The sequence below is a fragment of the Seriola dumerili genome, unplaced genomic scaffold (genome assembly GCF_002260705.1).
Source record: "Seriola dumerili isolate Sdu_G_001 unplaced genomic scaffold, Sdu_1.0 BDQW01001246.1, whole genome shotgun sequence".
Lineage (NCBI taxonomy): Eukaryota > Metazoa > Chordata > Actinopteri > Carangiformes > Carangidae > Seriola > Seriola dumerili.
The window spans coordinates 447,610-469,281 of record NW_019175501.1 but is presented as its reverse complement, the minus strand read 5'-3'; the positions used below and the strand labels follow the sequence as shown (position 1 = coordinate 469,281).

Below are 21,672 nucleotides of genomic sequence, written 5' to 3'. Positions count from 1 at the left end.
AGTCATGCTGCACGGCCATGCACACACGTTAGGCACGTACGCAGAAACGTCGTGACGCTGTGTGTGTGTGTGTGCGTGCGGACGTAGGTTAAGCGGAGTTGTTTGGGCTGTGCGGGGAGAGAGGAGTCGCTGAAGACGGTTACAGCACACGGAATCACTACCTGCTGTCCATCCCCAGTGTCGAGGCCCGGTTTGGTCAGCTCTGCATTAATAAAACTCAGAGAGATAACTACTCCCACACACACAGCAACGTCTTCGTTAGCACAGCCGGCCAAAAATACAGGAACCATGCCCGAAAGGAGGCCCTTCGTACGGTTACCAACTGACGTTTACCCCGTCAACTACGGCTTATGCCTGAAGCCCGACCTGATCGACTTCACTTTCGAGGGCAAGCTGGAGGCGGTGGTGGAGGTATGTTATGGATGGGTTTGTGTGTGCATAGTGGGGGATCTTGTTATGTAATCTGATCAGCTAACGTTTACAGTAGCTGGCTAATTTGCTGTGTTCGACGAACCTCGCTGACGGAGGTAGCTAGTGTTAACGTTAGCTGGCGGTTGCTAACTGGCTAACCGTCTCCGAGAGGCTCACGCCTGCCGAGGGAGTCCCGTGAATGGAGAACAAATAACGGCTGGGTGTTTTCGCGACTAGCCACGAGCCAAGTGAAGCTAGCTAGCACAACAGTCCCATAGACAGCCAGCAGACTTGCCCTCTCACGTTAGCTTAGCCAGCTGTCTCATACCGTGGACATTAGCCTGCCAGCAGCGCTTGGCAATGCGCTTAATGTGCTGCAAGAGCACCTTAACCCCTTATAACATCAATGCATTAATATTAGGCACCATCAGTTAATGGGATTTTTGATTACTGAAGTTGATAACTGTGGCTAAATAGCGGCTAGCAATCGCTCACTAATGTTTGCTAAATCATGGCAACATCATGTCGCCCCCTCCCACCCCCGTGCCTCACTCAGTCATTCAGTTCAGCTCGGGTTTACCTTATACACTCATTTGGCAGTTTATTAGGTACACCCAGCTAAAACCAATGCAGTCTAAAGCAGCAGCCCTGCAACAAATCCTCCCTTCATGAAGATTATAATGATCAGTTTGTGTTGGAACTGTTCTGGAGAGGTGTTGATTCAACTGTGTGAACATTTTGGAGGCTGCTGTTTGTGGCTCTGTTGGATTGTTTGGTGTCTGTGTTACACTGACAGGTGTTCCCAACCCCCTTATATCAATCAGTTTAAGCTGAATAACAGAGACACCTGTATGTATAACACAAATACAGTTTAACAGCACCACAAACTGAAGCCTCCAGAATGACAATAAAGGTGAATCAACACCTCTTTAAACCAGTTTAACTGAACATTATAACCTTCATGAAGGAGGTTTTACTGCAAGACTTTTATTTTTTTGTTTTATCTGGGTGTAGCTTATAAACTGACAACTGCGTTTGTTTTCAACTTATCAAAACTGTCCTTACTGAAAAATGATAAGTTGTGGGTGGATTTGCATTATAACTCATTATCAGTTCAGCTTTAGTTAAAGTTAAACTGTTTCTTTAAACAGTCTTCTGGTTACATGAGGAATGCACACAGTTAACTTAATAGGTCACTGGATCAGTTGGGTTCCTTATTACTAGACGCTGATGTGGTGTAGATAGTAACTGCTATAAAACTCTCACCTTAAACAGGATCAGCTCACTTTGTGTTTATGTCATGAATAGAATTACAGTTTGCAAATGCACAGTTGTGTGGACACCTGTCAGTTGAGTGTCCTAACAGCTGTGCCTGGCTGTAAACACTCACCCATCACATGATCAGAGCAATCAAGAGAGACCACATCGTTATATGTGGTAAATTTGTAAATACTGCATTTGCTTTGTTTATATGACACGTTTTACTAATGGCGTATAAACTACTTCATTATCAAGAACAGATAAAATAATAGTAATAAATGAACTATAATGTGATAGTACAAACTCAGAAGAAACATGAGTAAAGTAGACTTCTATAAAACAGATAGAATGTCCCTGGCCAGCAGTCGAGAGCTCAAAGATATACAGTTCAGTCATTTAAAACCAAGAAAAGCTGAGATTGTCCTATTGGATTAAAATCTTTTTTCAGACTAATGTGTTTATACACTGCAAAAAAAGGTATCGGGAATATTGTTTTGCATACCTCTACTAAAACACCTTGAATCTTATTGGGACCAATATTCAATCACTTGAAACGACACCTAGCACAAGAAATGTATATGAAAGATCATAAATTATCATCCTGAAAAAAACTATTAAAGCAAGGCGTTCAAACACTCTGAAACTGTATTCATCAAACATTTAAACTAGTTTTGAATATATGCAAACACTCTGTTAATCATTTAAATGTTTGCCGGCAGTAATCGCAAATCCCAATTTCAGCAAGTCTTTAAGTTGACTCCTGCTAAAAGTTTTTTTATTGCTGTGTTTGCTAGTAAGTGAAAATCGTCTGCCACACTTCAGTTTACCTTTGGTTTGTACAGAGCCTGAGTAAAATACAATAGACCAGAGGAAACTGAAGCAACGTGGCACTTTGCCATTTGTCCGGCATGTTTCATAATTGCTGCCTCTCTGTGGCTGCGTCAGCCTCCGAGTGTCTCAAGCAACAGCAGTGCCACAAACCGTGAATGTCACTATAACTGCCCTCTCTGAAAACTGCATGCCGTCCAAGTGTGCCACTGTTTCCCCCTCACATCCACTGTTTGTACATCACACGCCAGAAGCCCCTAGTTTGTCTTTCTCCCTTTCTTTTCACCATTTTCTTCATTTTTCCACTGTGTTATTCATACCTGTTTCCCGCTATCTGACCCAGGATCAGTTTGGATTTACCACCATTCACTAGTTTGACAAAACACAAACAAAACCCTGGCTTCTTCACATGCTCGCCGTCGAGTCCTGGTGACAGTTTCATCAAAGAATTCCACTTCACTGAAACTTTATCTTTCCCAGACAGATTTGGATTTGAAATTGTGGCACGGCAGAGATTATCAAAGTATAAATGATGCTGTTTAATGTCAATATTTACAGGTTACACAAGCCACAACTCAGATTGTGATGAACTGTGCTGACATCGACATCATCACGGCTTCCTTTGCACCAGAGGGAGGAGAAGGTAAGGATCAGACTTTGTCACCCTTTTCCCTTCTTTTTCTCTTTACTGCCATTGTCATGAATGAATTATTATCTATATTTATGATCTCATTTGCACATTACAATGCACAATTGTCCAAAACAAGCCGCGTATTCTCTGACTGTTTCCTCCTCTTTGTAGAAATTAACGCTACAGGATTCAACTATCAAAATGAGGATGAAAAAGTCACCCTGTCATTTCCTAGCGCTCTACAGAAAGGTAAGAAGGGACCTAACTTGGCTCTGCTGACAATGGCCCGTCGTCATTGCTGTTGAAGAATAACAGATTTTCCCCCCTTTGGTCGTGGCTGAACGAACAGTGCAACTCTCTCTGTGCACGCCTCCCCAGGCTCTGGCACGTTGAAGATCGACTTTGTTGGGGAGCTGAACGACAAAATGAAAGGATTCTATAGAAGTAAATATACAACCGCTGCTGGAGACATCCGCTACGCTGCTGTCACACAGTTTGAGGTGAGCTGATGTCCTCGGGGGTGTGGTGGTTGGATGTTTTCCTTTGGTGTGTTGCCTAACCCACTTACTTGCTTATGTTGCGACATGGGGTGTGATGGTCACGTGACTCTTGTTTGTGTTCAGAATTGTCCCAAAGATGAGTCAATCTCTCAGACGTCGTTCTATTTATACGCAGGTTTTGAAAATGCTCCTCTGTGTGTGTTAACATGTGCTTGTGGAAAGTAAAACCGGGTCAGTCTAGTCCGGACTCCGAGTCTGGACCTCTGCAGGATGTACAGTAAATCTGCTGTGCACATAGAGTGACGACACGGGGTCAAGTTGACAAATCATCTAAGTTTTGGTTTAGAGACGATCTCTCTCAGGAAAAAGAGTGAACGAGGGAGAGAGAGAGGGTCGGCTTCAAAATAAAACAAAAAAACGAAACTGAGCTTTATTTTGGCGGTCTGTCATTGTGGTTAGTTACTAATTAAAAAAACAGAAGGACTTCACAGCAACACTTGTATGTTGTGATTCATGGGTGACCTCAAGCTCTGGTCAGCCACTTTAGTTTTAGATCATTATGCTGTTGGAGCGTAACAGTTCTGTAATTACCTAAAAAAAATAGCATGTTAAGTTTTATAATTATTATTGAGCTTTTTTGCTAAATGTCATAGTTTCCTCGTGGCCACTGAACCGGAGCGTCTGCATGTCGGGAAAAGTCTGAGAAAGCTCTGAATTCACAGTCCCCTTAAAAAAAAAAAAAGGCTGTAGAAGTCATGAAAAAGTCTTCAGGTAAATTTACAAATGTCTGTCACAGTTTCTCTTGCCGGCTGTAGACAGAGACATATTTTTTTTTGTGTGTGGTTGCAGGCTGTTGCAACACATTATACATGTGTAATCTATAAATAAGACTGGTTAAAAACAGCCTCGACAGTAGCGGAGGAAGCTCAGCCACTCAGAATGGATAAGTGTCAATTTTAGCAAAATTAAATCAACTTGAATCGTCTGAGAAATGGATAAAAATCCATCTGTTGATTTTCTGCTGCTTATCTGTGTCCAGATCAGTTTAACTGAGTCATAATATAATAAGAGATTGTTGTTCTGTACAGTAGGAAGCACTGACTGTCAGTAATATCAAACACATAGTTGTTTTATTGTCTCACAGGTTCTCATCGATCTTTACTGGAATGACCCTGAAAAAAGGTTTAAATTTCATTTGGTTTGGTTTTAAAAAATCTTAAATTTAAATTCGTGAACTCTGCAGAAACTCATTTATGATGATGCAATGACAACTTTAATACTTGTGTTATAGACCTTAACACACGTTCAGCCTGCCTGTCCATCTATTGATCCATTGATTGGAGAAAATTTCTGTCATGATAAATTCTTAACAATGAAAACAGGTTTTATAAAGTCGCTTCAGAAAGAAAACATAAAAACAGCTCATTAAAAAAAAACATAATTAATGAGATTACTTTAGTACTTAATTACCCTACTTACTATTATTAATTAAAAAGTAAAATCCCTGCCACAAATTTAGTTTAGTTGTGATGTCACATGACGTGTTTCAGCACAAACTCTTACATCAGTTCCATCCGTAGGCGCTGCTTTAGTTGCTCTCACTCGGACGGTGTGAAATGAACAGCAGTTAGTGAACACCCGCCGGCTCCTGCAGACAGTAGAGAAGCTGGAGGCGGCTCGTACAGCAAATCGATCGTTGGCGTCACTTTGACTTCCAGCACACTCGGACCGGAGGGAATTTATTCGCATTGGCCACCAAAACGTTACGTTCATGGAAAATCTAGTGATGGAACGTGAAATGAAGTAGAAGGACCAAAAATAGGTCTGACAGTATGTGTGAAACAGCGAAGCTCCCCAGCAGGTAGTAAATGAGGCTGGTTGTTCTTTCTTTCATGCTCTGTTTATTTCCTTCCTCTATTTTTTTTGTTTTTCTGTGTAATTTTGAAGAATAAGCAAACCGCCTCCTCCCACTGTCTGTTGTAGCTGAGAGTAAATGTGTTTTTGTGCGAGACAGTCATTGTTTCTCACATATAGAACCGACTCTGACCCGACGAGTGACTGATTTCCAAATTGATTCCAAATGCAAAATGACGACAACTAAGGACGTGTTTCAGATGCATCTTGATTGTGTGGTGTGAGCTGAAGTCCCTCTCTCCACCGAGGTTGGATCTGAACACAGTCTGGACTCCTCTGGATTCAACACACCGAGTCTCACTGTGTGTCCTTTCTCTCTGCCCCCCCCCCCAGGCCACGGACGCTCGCAGAGCTTTCCCCTGTTGGGATGAGCCAGCTATCAAAGCCACCTTTGACATCGCTCTGATAGTTCCCAAGGACCGAGTAGCCTTGTCAAATATGGTAAGTTCACCCCTCCCTCTGAGAAGCTGAACTGCACCAGGAAACATCATCTGGTTCAGATTATTTCTAACAACGCCGCTCCAGGCGAACACGGTTCATCTGGGCGGTGATGATGATGATGAAGCTGAATTATGAATGACATGAATTCACTCTGTCGGTGTTTGATAATGTGTGTTTTTATATTCACTCCTGTTAAAATCCAAACAGCCCCTTCAACACAACAAAGCTTAACTACAGTCAGCAGAGTAAAAAGCTAATATTAGGCTGTAGGAAAAACTACACCGCGGTCACATGACTTCAACGTCACCACCACTAAACTTCAACATGTAGCTCTGACCTCTTCTACAGACGCCTGTCCTCTTACAAGAGGGAGCGTATACACAGCGACGGTGTTCAGGCGGCTGGTGAGAGGAACGTGTTCTGTGTTCAACGTGATGCTGATCGACGTCTCCGACAACATGCTAACTAATGTCTGTGCTTTATGTCTCATTCCTGCAGAAGTCTGTATTTGTAATGAACGTATTGCAGACGGTCGTGTAGCAAGACCAAGCGCTCTCTGTTGGTTCGGCTCTTGACCTTTTGCTGAAATTTATTTCCTCTGTAAGGATGCTGTGACCTTTTAAAGTCCAGTGCAAGACAATACTCCATTTAGCTTGAGCGTGGACAGATGCTGCTCAGTTGGTTGTGGAGAGACGAGGGTTTACGCTTTTAAGGTGGCTCCAGAAAGTGTTGTTGTCATGTGGCCACTGAGTGAGAATGTTTTATAGAGGAAATGAAGTGGCTGATTGTGGCTGTGCTAGATCTGGGTTCCTCCTCACTGAGTCACACAGGAGCAACAGCCAACATCACGAACAGCTTGTTCTTCTTAATTCCCTCACCCCTGTGGCTCGGCTGTTTGTGAATGTGTCTGACCAGCCGACGCTTCAGTGCAGACAGAGAAAACCAGCTCAACAACCACGGCCCAGATTGCCAAACAGCCCGGGGATATTAGTGATGTCATCATGACCAGAAATCTGGTAGTCGTACAAACGCCATTGAAATTCTATGATTCTTGACACCAAATTTGATCCGGCACACACGCTGTGTGTGGAGTGTTGCCACAACAGACAGCAGCTGTTGCAGTTCGTAAACAGTAACAGGACGTGGACGTTTTGATGATGTTGGTAATATGAAGTTAACAACTGAAACTCAACCATCCTGGATTATGTGCACAGATCAGACTGTGTGTTTCTGACCTGTTTAGATAAGATTGTTCACATATTTACTTTTGGATCTATAACTGGTCCCTGATGATGCGGCTCAAACACGTAAAGTCATGTCGCGTATTTCCCACAAGTCATGGCGGACCTTTTCCTCTACCTGTACGTGTTATTGTTGTTGTTGTTGTTTACTATATCTGCAGTCCGTCTTCTTCCTTCTGCGTTCGCCGTCAGACTACAACACTCGTAGGCTCGTTATCCTACGACATCTGCAGCAGCTTCTGTAGAAAACAAGTTCCGTCGTGTTCAGAGTTTTGCCATCGGATCTAGATGATTATCTATATTTTTCTCATTATCACCAAATCCCATAAAAAGAGCAAAACAATATGGAATGTGTTGGACTGATAAATCTTGTGTGTATCTAAAGCCTGATATATCTGATTCCTTCATCTCCGTGAACACACACCCCGTCCTGCTGCCCCAAATACTCACTAGAGCTCCAAATGTGGATTAATCCGCAGCTGAAAATAGTCCCTAACAAATTTCCATCTTTTTGAGGGATGTTTGCTAAAAACTACATGATCCAGCTGGTTTAGGAAATGACTGAGGCTCTGCATCAGTCTCACACACTTTGTAATCGTTCCACACGGTGACTTCACTACCAGAGTATTAACCACAGGCGACCGGTGACTGGAAGCGATAATGATCAGCAGCCGATCAATCGGGGCATCCCTGCTCTTTTTCATGGGATTTGTTGACAGTAAGAAAAACGCCCTTAAGTCGCCATATCTAAAAAAAATATCCTGCTGACCTTTTGCTCCGCTGACACCACTGACCCAAAGTTTCCAAGAAATGTCAAAAGCTAATGGGAGAATTAATTAGATATACCTGGGAGATTCCTGCTCTCCAGAGGATGTGCTGTCATGATTTTAATGACCCCATTACAGCTCCTGTCTTTTAGCCCCACTGCTGGTGAGACTGTGAGAGAAGCACAGTCGTCAGTGTGATGTCTGTTCTGTCAGACATCACACTCGTGGTGGGTCATGAATATTTTAACCTCCAGCAGCTGCTGGTGGCGCTTCAGACTCTTAGTCATTTTTTTTTTGTTGCATCATGTCTGTTAGCCCGCGGACATTGATAAGGGCGTGACATCACACTGTCCTTATCTCATCTGCCCTCTGTCCAGAATGTCATTGATCGAAAGCCATATCCAGAGGATGAAAACCTTGTGGAAGTGAAGTTCGCCACCACACCCATCATGTCCACATACCTCGTAGCTTTTGTCATCGGTGAATATGACTATGTGGAGAGCCAATCATCAGATGGTGTAACGGTACGCGTCTACACGCCCGTGGGGAAGGCGGAACAAGGGAAATTTGCACTGGAGGTGAGAATGAAAACACTTTTCCATTCCCAGACAGGAAACCGCTGTTTAGAGCAACAAACCGCAGCAGCAGAGGCGTTCTCCTCTGCGCTGACAAACCATTACCATGACTGTAGAGGCAGACGCACACAGAGAACTGCTTGTGTCTCAGCTTCATTATCAAACAGCATATTCATTTTGTTTCTTTATTGCAGGTTGCGACTAAGACCTTACCTTTCTACAAAGACTACTTCAGTGTTCCTTATCCTTTGCCTAAAATTGATCTCATAGCTATTGCTGATTTTGCTGCTGGTGAGTGACTGTCATGACCACGTTCAGCAGTTCGACACATTTCCAGTGAAAAGGTTCATGTTGATAATAAACGCTTCCCTCCTCCCGTCCAGGTGCCATGGAGAACTGGGGCCTTGTTACCTACAGGTGAGTTCCTCTCTCACGTCTAACTATTGATTCAGTATCAGTATTGTCATCTGCAAATCATTGTTATTGTGGCAGGTTTTGGAAAATTAGAATTGAAGTAGAATGCTGCCGCTCCTTATGCTTTAGTGCATCAGGTAAAACGGCACATTGGCAATGAAGTGAACCTTTTCATCAGACCCACAATGTCTCCTGTAGATGTAGATATTGATCTTTAGAGCGCTGTAAGAAAACTGCCAGTGTGAGGATATCGTCGATCGATGATCATCAGAGCGATCGATGATATCTTACACCTTTGTCAAAGTCAAGACGATATTTTACTTGTTTTCCCATCAGTGTAGTAACTTATTATTATGATTATTTGTAGTATTAAATTGATATTAATGCAGCTGTTATTGACAATTTCACGGAGGAAAAGCTGTGAATGAATTAACATTACGGGTTTCTCTGCTGCGTCGCTCATAACTCACCAAGGAAGTTGCTAAATCTCGGACAGTGTCAGTAAAATAATTCCAGCCAGATGAAGTGAAACTGACAGCGAGTGCACCAGAAATGACTCTAATAATAAAACAAGTACCGTCAGTGTGGTGAAGCTGAATTACCTATGGTGATAGTTTGGGTTCTGATTTTACCATTTCAGGTCATTTCTCACTTTATTTTCATTGTTTTAGGAGCAAAACAAACTCATGGAGTAAAATAGCAGAACAGACCAGGTCGTCAGGGGAAATACAAAAGCTCATACAACATTTGTTTTATGTTTCATGTTGTATTTTCAGTTTTCACAGAGAGAGTAGATTATTATGGAGAGAAAAATAAACAGACAAAAACCTTGTAGAAATAAATCTTCTTCTTTAAAACTAAAATACAGCTGAGGCTGCGGAGTCCAATCAAAGCCAGATCCCCTAAAAGCAAAGCAGAAGAATCTGGCTTTACACAGACGCCAAGTTTTCACCATTACATATACAACTGCTCAGTAGAGTAGATAATATAAACATGATAATACTGACTTAAGATAAACATAGAACATTAAGACTTGTAAGAACCGTGAGGAGTTACTGTGTAATATCCATATTCATGTCCCACACTTTGTACATTTATCAATAGAGTCTGAAAATAAGGCATTCATCCTATTTTTAGAGATACTGTCAGATGTCAGCAGTTACTTTGGTGAGCACCATCATAACCACCTCAACCAACGGCCACACCTACAAACATTTGTGATAAACTGTAGTTTTTCTTTAGATCAAGATCACAACATCTACCAAAATCATAAAATCCCTCATTTATTTCCCTCCTTTCTGAAAAACTCTTAACGCAGCGCTGATGGCTTTTTAATTGCTTTGTGGTCCGATAGACACGCAGCCACCTGTTAGGTAATCAGCTGTGCAGCATGTGATTAGCATACAGCAGCAGGCTCCATCCGTCTGCCGTCCTCAGCCACCTGCCCGCAGCAGCAGCTGTGAACTCTGAGCGGCTGATGGAGGGAAACCTGCTGCCGCTCGGACGAGCCGTCGACCTTCAGTCGCGTTTTGAGTCGACCTCGAGTCTCTGTTGTTTTCCAGGGAGACGGCGCTGCTCATCGACCCGAAGAACTCCTGCTCGTCCTCCAGGCAGTGGGTGGCGCTGGTGGTCGGACACGAGCTCGCGCACCAGTGGTTTGGGAACTTGGTCACCATGGTAAGCAGCTGTAACCTGTCGTCAGATATTTGTTACTGAAAATAACTTCAAAACATAATATAACAATGAGAAACAGTAGCAGGAAGTGAGAGACGGTTCCTGACACGGAGAAACCGGTCAGTCAGCGGCTCTGGATGAAGGGAAGTAAGATCCTAACACTGATTATATTTAGTGTTATATCTCTGCTAAAGGAAGGTCTGATCTCCTAAATACTGCACAGTGTTATCTGGGGTCAAGGGTCATCTACTTTATCTACTGAATGTGGATCAAGTGGAGACAACGTGGTGCAAGAGCGTCCAGAGATGAGGAGCGTTAACTCCCAGAAGAGCTGAAGCACGCTGCTGTGTTGAGGTACAGGAGTCAGGGTTCCCACAGGTCCTTCAAATAGTGTGTGTGTGTGTGTGTGTGTGTGTGTGTGTGTGTGTGTGTGTGTGTGTGTGTGTACAGGAATGGTGGACCCACCTGTGGCTTAATGAAGGATTTGCTTCCTGGATTGAGTACCTGTGTGTGGACCACTGCTTCCCAGAGTACGACATCTGGACTCAGTTCGTCTCGGCCGACTACACTCGAGCTCTGGACCTGGACGCACTAGAAATAAATCTCCCCATAGAGGTGTGTGTGTGTGTGTGTGTGTGTGGTGGGGGGAGGTCCACTTTATAAAAGTGAAAGCTGCTGACTCATGTCGTCTGTTGGTAGTTATGATTATGATCACGGGATACTGAGCCTCATTCTCACAGCTGCTGTTCACAGAACAGTTTGTAATGTAAGAGTTGTTGGCAGAATGGACGCCTCACTGATTACAGATTATTTCTGGAGTATTGTTCATTTTCATTTAATGATTTATTCGTGTATTGACTGTTTGAATATATTAACAGCATGAAAGCTGCTTGATCACCTGCTGTGTGTCGCTCTGTGCTGCAGGTGAACGTGGGTCATCCATCGGAGGTAGATGAAATCTTTGACGCCATCTCCTACAGCAAAGGAGCCTCTGTGATCCGCATGTTGCACAACTACATAGGAGACGAGGTTGGTCGCCTGAACGCTCGCCGCCCCCGATGACGTTTCCACTTCTATAATGTGATCGTTAATGTTCACCTCTTGCTCTGTGCAGGACTTCAGGAAAGGAATGAACGCCTATCTTTTGAAGTTCCAACATAAAAACGCATCGACAGGTAAGGAGCGTGCGGGAAACATTTAGATGAAGCAGCTGTTGTCAGTTGATTTCCTGGTTTCACTCCTGACTCCCCGCCTGTCTCCCACAGAGGACCTATGGGACTGTCTGGAACAGGCCAGTGGGAAACCCATCGCTGCAGTGATGGGCTCGTGGACCAAGCAGATGGGCTTCCCAATTATTGTAGTGGACCAGGAACAGGTACGCTTCACTGCACACAAGCTGTTTGTTGTTTCTGCTTTTTAAACAGTTTCTCTCCGTCCCTCCCGAATCATTCCTGACGGTTTTGTCCGGTGGTTTGTCGATTCTCGTACTCACGCTGACCGTGATGTCATTTTATAGCAAGGTGACGACCGCATCCTCAAGTTATCTCAGAAGAAGTTCTGCGCCAGCGGACCTCATAACGGTGAGTGTGTGAGACGAGCAGCTCAAACTGGCAAAAACATGTTTATGTGAAAATAAAAATCATGACTGTGGCTGGTCTGTCGGGGGACAGGTGAGGACTGCCCCAGCTGGATGGTCCCCATTAGTGTTTGTACCAGCGAAGACCCTAAATGCACCAAGCTCAACGTTCTGCTGGACAGACCCGAGACGACTATCACTCTGAGCGGCGTCGCTTCTGACCAGTGGATCAAGGTGAGGCCTGCTACACTTGTTCTGTGTCTTTAGACCTCTGTACTGGAGACGAGCGCTGGATCTCAAACCTTACTGACGCGACCGACTCGGTTTGATTCTATCCAGGATGGAAAAACCTGAGGAGTAAATGTCCGTGTTCACGCCCGACATTAACGTGCGTCTTCAGCGATCCGATCACGTGCTTTAAAATGCTTGTGATCCGATCTCACTTTCCCGCTCAATATGCAAGCAAACACACGTGTAGAGCTCTACGGTAAAATAAAGTTTTATCTGTTTGAAATAGAAAAAAAAAAGGTATCAGTATCAATATATTACTGGATGCTGGAGTTGGCAGCTCGCTGTGAAACTGAGCGACATTGTTGAAACCGTATTAAATGTGGATGGGTCACGTCAGGTGACGCCCAGTCGGATTAATAGAGCCGGTGTGAAATCCTTTGTTTCGTCAGTGACACTTCAGGTCAGATGTGGGTGTGTTTGATTTCCACAGAAAGTGAGTTTCTACAGTTTTTACTCACCGGCCTTTAAAGCTGTTTTCTCTTCATGGGATCATTTACATCTTGGTTTTAATTAAGCAGTTTGAAAACACGGTGCCATCATAAAGTGCTGAATATACAAACATGTAACACTTTAATCCTGGATAGTTAGTATTTTTGGGTAAATTTTAACCCTCCTGTGAGTGGAAGAGGAACAGGACGCCAAGATTTCCAGAGTCTGAAGCCGCAGCCTGAACGTGAAGGTGACGTGAGCGATGTGGACTGAGCTGAGTCAGTGCGAGTCATGAGAGAAGACGCCTCAGTCTGTCCAGTTTTCATTAAAAGTGAAACATGAGAGTTTAAACTGAGTTCAGAGACCGGACTTCTGGTCGTCAGTTGGAAGTGATGTCGTCATCACAGACTCACCCACACGTCTTCTGTCTACCTGTAGTTTCTACAGGCGTTTACACAGTTTACCAACAAAGGGACAGATTGTCAGTTCTATTATTATTTAATCCTTTTATTCAGGTGCTTTGGGAGTGTGGATTAAAGCTTTGACGATTGGGGACAGAACTTGAATGGACTGGTTCGACCTCTCGTGGGTGGAACTCGTTAATTAACAGAACTGTTGATGATTTTGCTGCTTGAATAAAAAAACTCACCAGAAGTGCAACAGTGCAAAATGATTGAAAATGGATTGTGCTTTAAACAGCTGATACTGATCTACGAATAAAGCCTTGAATCCCCGCTGCTCCAGCTCTGGCACCAAATAACTTATGAGACAGAGTTATGAAGCGCTCGACTACAATCCAGAGCCAAAGTTCCTCTGCCTCCTAATGTTTGTTCAGTATTTGTTGACTAAACCCCCGAGCATTAGCGTTAGCGTGATGAGAGGTAAACACGGTGAAACTACATTTTTCCCACAGTCTGACCCAGTTGTGTCCGTGCTGTTCACAGATCAACCCCGGCACCGTCGGCTTCTATCGCATCCAGTACAGCTCGTCCATGCTGGAGAGTCTGCTGCCGGGCGTCAGAGACCTCAGCCTGCAGCCTGTGGACCGACTGGGCCTGCAGAACGACCTCTTCTCCCTGGTGAGGCTGAAACACACACACACACACACACACACACACACACACAGCCTCACTGATGGGCAATAAAAACAACAACAAGCTTTTCCTTTCTCTCCCCGTGGCAGAATGTAATGAACTACTAGTATTCAGGCTCCGTGCTCGTCGGTGTGGACAGGAAGTCGACTCCTTCCGGTGTAAACAAATACGTGGCGCAGAATTCAACTTGAGCTTGACAGAAAAAGGTTCCCAGGATCATTAGCTTGCTGTTATTAAGATTAATTATTGCCTCACCAAAAAAATATATGACTGGGTGAAGGTACCAGAACCAGAGGATCAGCGTTCCTTTTCGATCTCAATACAAAGGTCCATTTTGTAGCTCTTCTGGAGCTTTTGATCATAGCACATGATCTTCATTAGCAGATAAAAGTGTGCCCGGTTGTCATCACAATCAGAATACTTTATTGATCCCCAGGGGGAGTTATAGAGTTACAGTTGCTCCTTCAGCACAAAGTACCAGGTAGATCATAAAGATAAAAATAAAGATAAATATATGTAAAATAAAAGAAGAAAATAAACCCTTATATAATGTATATAAAAAAAGAAATATGTGAGGGTATGAGTTTAAGATTTCACTAGCACTTGTCACTTGTAAGTTTAATTAGATAAATGACTTGAGGTTCATCTTCATTTCCATGGCAACTGGGAAAACCTCACCTGCTGAGGAAGATCATGTGATGTGATCGAAACCTCCCTAACAGCTACTAAATGGACGTAATGAGCAGTAATATGAAAAACCTAGATACTGTTTTATTTTGACATTTCCTGCGTTATGTTTTTGTTTATCTGAGGAGATGTAAATAAGTTTCAGCTCACAGGAAACACTGGGGGAAAAACTGTTCGGGGTCAGTGACAGAACATCCGAGGAAAGATCTTCATGACAGTTTATCTTCTAAAAAAAAGGATGAATCTTTGTGATTATTTCTCTCCAGAAACAGTTTGTTTTCTGCCGCGGGACGTAACGGCTCCGTGTGTGTGTTTGTGAGAAGCTGCTGATAAACGTGAAATGTCAAACCTGACTTGATCGTGTTTGTAACAAATGAACCACAGTGACCAACGCTTCGGTTTCTTCCTCCGTCCGTCGCTGCTGTGACTCGATATGAAGAAGAGGTTTCAGATTTCATGTCACATGTTTTTATGTGGCTGTTTCTTCTCATGCAGTCGCTAACATTATCTAAGGTTACCAGAGGATCAGATACAAGATGTCTGCTGTTTTTAAACAGAATAACACAATTCATTTGGTCTCGCCACATTAAACTCTGTGGCTTTACATTACTTATCTGTTATTTATCTTTTATTATCTATTATTTGTAAATTTTTGATAATTTGATATTTTCATTTCTTTTCTACTGTTCACTTTGCTGCTTTAACTTTCAACTTTCAACTTTCAACATTTAACTTTTAACTTTTAACTTTCAACTTAAGTTAAGTTAAATTAAAAAATAACTTTCCAACTTAACTAATCAGTATAAACCACAGCTTCTGTTGTCGTGTCTGTCCTCATGTGGATGTAGAGCAGAGGTCTTTTCAAAATAAGGCGGAGGTGTTTTTGTGATTGATCCAGTTGTCAGATGGTGACAAGTTGATGTTCATTCACATGTTGCTTCACTTTTACTTTTGTCACCACGAGGACGTTTTGTAACCTCAGTCTGACCGACAAGCTGAGACACAGTCCTGATGTTACTGGACAGGAAGTTTGTTCGTATATCTGAAACCAGAGGAGTCACCAGGTCCGCTTTAAAAATAGAAAAGTCACTGTTTAGATAAATGCCATGAGGAGGCCTTTACCCAAATGTTGAAAGAAGCTGTTTTGTGTTTGGCGGCTGTAGTCTCGCGCGGGGATGATCAGCACGGTGGAGGTGCTGAAGCTGATGGAGGCGTTCGTCAACGAGCCAAACTACACGGTGTGGAGCGACCTCAGCTGCAACCTGGGCGTCCTGTCCTCGCTGCTGTCCCACACCGACTTCCACGAGGAGATCCAGGAGTTCATCCGGGACCTCTTCACCCCCATCGGCCTCGAGCTCGGCTGGGACAGCAAACCAGGAGAAGGTGAGGAGGAGGAGGAGTGATAATGATAATGGAGTTTAAATCTTCCTCATTTAGATGGAAGAAGAGTCTTTTCCTCTTCATCATTTATTAACTTGTTATAGTGCTTTGACTGGTTCCTGTAAGCCACACCTCTACTTGGACGTCTAACAAAGATATCATGGTTAATTCAAGCTGTTTTTCTCTCTGTGTCTGTTTTATTTCTTAATTTATTTTCCCCCCAAAAAAAGATCTTTTGCATAGAAGTGAAATAGCTAGAAAAAAATCTGATTTGTCGGCCCACTTGCGACACCTTCACCGCCCACAGGTTGGTCCACAGTTTATCATCATACATGATGAGTGGAAGCAAACAAATGTACTTTCCTCTGTCATGTCGGGCCGTGTAAATATTTCAATAGTATAATAAGAGCTGAGTGAAGTTCTGTTGCGTTATTATACTTCTACAGTTTTTGTTTGATCCCACTGTGAACTGTAGAGAGTGGTATTTTTACACGCGCCTGACTCCAGACCGAGCCGACTGGACTCTAGAGGAGCTCCAGGCCGTAACGGCGAGAAGCAGAACAACCTGAGCGTGACGCTTTTTGTCCCGCAGGTCACCTGGACGCCCTGTTGAGAGGTCTGGTTCTGGGGAAGCTCGGAAAGGCGGGACACAAACCCACACTGGAGGAGGCCAGACGGAGATTCAAGGAGCACGTGGAGGGCAAACAGGTCCTGCCTGCAGACCTCAGGAGCCCGGTGAGTAGAGCAGGCTGACACCAGTCTTTTAAAGGCTCATGTTTCATTAGGAGGTGATAATGAGAGTTTGCTTTTATTTGCCACCTGTGAAAACAACTGTAGATTCAGGTACTTATCATCTGAATCTCTAAAACTAAACACTTATAAACACGTCTCAGTCTGGGCCCGTTTGGACTCATTTAGACCCTGGACCCTGATTCATATACTTTGAATTTGTGAAATATATATTATGAATTACTGGTTATGGTGTGTGAGAGTAAAACACACAGTTTCAGCTGTGCATCGAACATTTAGGTTCAGTTCCATCTTCGTGCGACTCTGACGAGACGAAGCTGCTCAGTGAAGCTGCCGTGCTGCCGAGTTTTGATTTGACTGTGTAACACGAGACGCCTGCAGGTCACATGACTGTGGATCAGCTGATTGTGGTACAAGCTGCGTTTGTAGGTGGAGTGAATCTCAGGACGGACTAACACTGATCATATATGATAAGACAAGTGATTAGAAACATATAGAGACCACAAACCACAAAGAGTCTGTAGAGTTTTGTATTGACAGTGTGCTTGTGTTTTTCATCAGGTGTATTTAACAGTGCTGAAGCATGGAGACAGTGCCACATTGGACACGATGCTGAAGGTAAAACTGCAGCTTCCACGTTACACTGTGACCTAAAGACGAATAAACACACGAGCAAATTCAGTAAATGAAAAGAAGTGATCCTTTCCACGACAGCAGGTTCTGTCAGGTTTCTGTTTGGTCGCTTCTCTGTCTCTCATACGTCCGTTCTTTCTCTGTTTTTACCTTTAGCTCCACAAACAAGCCGACATGCAGGAGGAGAAGAATCGTATCGAGCGAGTGCTCGGCGCCATCTCAGCCCCCGACCTCATTCAGAAAGTCCTCAACTTCGCCCTCTCGGTACGCGTGGCCTCCTTTTTACTGCACATCGCCAGTTTTCTTTCGTTCCTCATGTGAAACACATGTCTTTCATGTAAAGTGCTATTTTTAACCAGGATGCTTTTAATCATGATGGTGAGGGAGGGGAGACTCGGTGGTCTGTGGTTTTTAACGCTGGATAATTGAGTATAATTTTCTGTAAAAGTAGGAACCTTTCTGCTTTCTAAGTTTCACAAAAACTCATTGGTGCTGATTTTACTGTCAGTTCTGTTCTTAGAATTTGTTTTAACTATAAAATGTAAGCTGCTATAAATAGAAAGTGGAAGTTAAAGTTATATTATCAACTGTTTAGTCACATCGAGAGGTTAGCCGCTCTCCTGTCACATGAACTTCATCAGTAAAGAAGAAGTTCAAGGCTTTTGCTCTCTGTGGTGAACGTGCAGCATCTGGCCGCCTGATGAGAAATCCCCTCCGCTCAAACGTCTCTACAGCCAACTTCTCTTTTCTTCTGGGTCTTCTCCCCAACAGGAAGAGGTTCGTCCCCAGGACACGGTGTCAGTAATCGGGGGCGTGGCAGGAAGCAGTAAACAAGGCCGGAAAGCCGCCTGGAAGTTTGTGAAGGACAACTGGGAGGAACTTTACAACCGCTACCAGGGCGGCTTCCTCATATCACGGCTCATCAAGGTAACACGGAAAACAAAAGAAGATGTTTGTTTATCTTTAAATTGTAAATGTGAAGCTTTCAGGTGGATGAAGCGTCACTGGGGAAATGCACCAACCTGCTTTCGCTGAAAACGCAGGTCTCATTGAGTTTGTTTCGTCCTGTTCACACGGCTCTTCTTTGCTCGTCTCTGCAGCTCACAGTCGACGGATTCGCTATCGACAAAATGGCTGCTGAAGTGAAGGTGAGACTGGTTTTCATCTTTAGAGTTTTAGTTGGGATTATTCCAGAAGAAAATGTTGTTTTAATTTAACTGATTCTGATGAGTCTTTCTTGAATTAAGTAGAGTTTTAGAAAATGTAGTTTGGAACAGATTTAAATTGAAATGTTTTAAGATTTAAATGAATTAATGTTGGTAAGAAAAGGTCTTTGTTTTTCCTTTTCCCTGGTCTGACTCACTGCACGTAGACTGTGGGTATAAACCTGCCTATCGGCGCCTATTTCAGGTGGCGTTCTCCTCACCTCCCGCTTCTCCTGTCTGTTACGCTTCTAAAATCCCCTTCGTTATATGAAACAACAAAAACAGCCTCCGAGCTGAGATGAAGAGTTGGGTCATGTGCGGTCACACAGGCGACCCGTGTCTTCGCTGTGTTTTGTGGCGTTCCCCTCCATCGATGCGTCCCAGGCTCAGCGCTGCCCAGGACGATTGTGATTGGTTTTAGAGAAATGCAAACAAGCCAGAACATTTTTTTCCCCCCATATAGCAGATCATTCTCTCGCCCTGACAGCGCTGTGGAGAGAGAGAGGTCTGCACATGTGAGACCTAAAACTTTACCACTAGAGGGCAGAATAACTTCACATGAAAACTCACAGCATGTTACTGCTGAAGTGTAACGACCGACTTAAACATCCAGCAGAGCAACATTAGCTTTAATTAGAGTGACTGAAGTCCAGTGTTCTTCACCCTGTCCCTCAGTTTCTGAGTTACAGACAGATGATCTTATTATTTAGAAGAGAATTTGAAAGTAACGCGCCTGATCACCTTGAATATCTTCTTCTTCTTTTTTTTAAACCACCTTTCAGGAACAAAAAACAACTTTTCATGTTGATCTCCTCATGAGCTCATTCTGGTCTGTACACGCATCTCACTGATGATGTCATCGATAAGTCATTTCACTTCATCTTGACATTGAAAATATCATTTCTATTCTAATTAATAATCAAATTGATCATAATTATATCATTAATATTTCTGTAAGTGCAGGACTTTATTTTGAAAAGGCCTTGAAGCCCTTCCTGTATTTTCTCTTTGCTGTTCAGATGTTTAACATACAGCAGCTTGTTTCTCTCCTGACGTCACTTCTTTGTCCAGATCTTTTATTTCGGGAAACAGTTCAGTTCACAAAACAGTCTCTCCACAAGGTCCATTTAGTAGCTGTTTTGGATCTTTTGTTCGTCCACATGATCATCCTCACTTTCCTCAGCACTTTAAAGTCCGTCTGCTGAAGACGACCAATCAAACGGCTTCTAGATAAACTTTGTCTGCTACATTTCTCTGTCCATGTTTTTTTGTCTGTACCTTTCCATCATCAGCTCGTTTCCTCTTGTCCTGCAGAGTTTCTTCGAGAGTCACCCGGCGCCGGCGGCCGAGCGTACGGTGCAGCAGTGCTGCGAGAACATCCTCCTCAACGCCGCCTGGCTGAAGCGCGACGCAGACGACATCCACCAGTATCTACTGCAGCGCAAAGCGCCCCCAGTCTGAGCCGCTGCCCCCGTCTGAGCCGCCTCCTCCAGTCCCCTTCCCCCCTCCCTCCAGTGCGGACCTCCCAGCATCATAGCTGCCTCGGCCCCCCCTCACTACAGACCAGAGCGGGAGACCAGAGCGTACTTACAGCAGGCTTCATTTCTCTAAAGAAACTGTATGAAATCAAGAAGACAAAGCCAAGAATTTAACAAAGTGTTGGAAACACAAAGAGACTCTTTCTACGTTAACAAAGCAGAATCCATTTTAGTCAGACCAGGAATGTAGTTTTACCCCCATTCTGTCCACGAGCAGACGACACGTCAACAAGTCACGTTATTGAACCGCTGCTCGGCGACGGCGCAGACACACCACCACCCTCGAAATGATCGCTAACCCTGCTAACTGTACTCTGCATCACCTGCCCCCGTATGCACACCCTCCTCCACCTCTGTGTCGTAGCTGAGAAAACTGTGAATCCCCCTTTTCCTCACCCCGTCCCCCTCCCCCCTTGTTTATTTCCTCCTGCTGCCACTCGTTTTGAATGCATGAAGTGTGATTTTCTGCATTTGCTGCTTTGTTTACTTCTGTTTGTTTTCTGCACAAACAAATTATTTGTTGTTTTGTTTCATTCCCCTCCCCCTCTCTGTTGGTATTCGCACCCTCTCCCGCCTCCTTCTCTTTTCGGGCGTAGAAGCAGAAGGCACCTGGGCAGAATGGGGTTAATAACAGTAGTGTGTGTTGTAGTTTCCAACAGCACTGATTCTCCATTGCTAATAAACGATTAGGACGAGGCGAGCAGCGCTAGCATGGTACTACATTGTAAACTGTATAATGCAAGCATTTTTTTTTTCTTTTTGTTTTGTTTTGTTTTGTTTTTTTTTTTGCGGACGATGTTCCTTTAAAAGAATTAAATGGGAAAGTTCATGATTACCTGTTTCCACTCCACCCCCCCAAAACTCCTCGAGCTCTGTCCAATCAGAGTTTGTATAGTTTGAATCACCTACAAACATATTTAAACCTCCCCCTCTCCCCTCCCCCCGTTTCTTTATCTGCCACCCTCAATGAAATGAAGATATTGGCGTGTTTTTATAAGACATCAGATGCAGTGATTTATTTAAATGTTGAGATAATCATATATTCTGAGGAAAAGAAAAAAAAAAAAACACTACTTTTCGGGGCCTTTTCATGCTGAAGTAACATCAGGAAACGCCTCCTCGAACGGTTGAGCGGGAGTCCGGCTGAGGCCCGGTCGAGGCCCGGTCCAGACTTTGTGGATGTGACGGATCGACTTTGACTCCACTTGTCGAACTTGGAAGCCTTAAATTGGTCGACTAGTTTGCCGTAAATACTAAAACACTGAAGTGGGGATAATAGGCGACTTCCACATAACGTCAAATGTATCTAATGTGACAGATTATGCAGACTTGTTGAACGAGTATATCTATATAGAATTTACAATTTGATGTGGTTTTTTTTGAAAAACTCACCCACCAAGTCATCCAACCTGTTGTCGAGACCCCCTCCCACC

General features: G+C 43.7%; 2 protein-coding genes across 3 annotated transcripts in view; one reads left to right on the top strand and one right to left on the bottom strand.

Annotated features, from left to right (window-relative positions):
• Nucleotides 1-3,402, bottom strand: part of mrpl45 (mitochondrial ribosomal protein L45) — a 12,318-nt gene extending 8,916 nt beyond the window's left edge. For both annotated transcript variants that reach the window (XM_022767669.1, XM_022767670.1), the window contains exon 1: nucleotides 3,397-3,402. The gene's annotated coding sequence lies outside the window, so the exon portion shown is untranslated. The remainder of the gene's footprint in view (nucleotides 1-3,396) is intronic.
• Nucleotides 119-21,672, top strand: npepps (aminopeptidase puromycin sensitive). Its single transcript, XM_022767672.1, has 23 exons — nucleotides 119-411; nucleotides 3,058-3,142; nucleotides 3,302-3,379; nucleotides 3,509-3,630; nucleotides 5,878-5,985; nucleotides 8,371-8,571; nucleotides 8,763-8,859; nucleotides 8,952-8,985; nucleotides 10,545-10,659; nucleotides 11,107-11,271; nucleotides 11,581-11,685; nucleotides 11,771-11,831; nucleotides 11,922-12,031; nucleotides 12,173-12,236; nucleotides 12,327-12,466; nucleotides 13,897-14,031; nucleotides 15,897-16,116; nucleotides 16,706-16,848; nucleotides 17,425-17,481; nucleotides 17,653-17,760; nucleotides 18,268-18,423; nucleotides 18,597-18,644; nucleotides 20,016-21,672. Exons 1-23 carry the CDS (start codon nucleotides 289-291, stop codon nucleotides 20,160-20,162), a joined length of 2,622 nt encoding a protein of 873 aa, XP_022623393.1. The 5' UTR covers nucleotides 119-288; the 3' UTR covers nucleotides 20,163-21,672.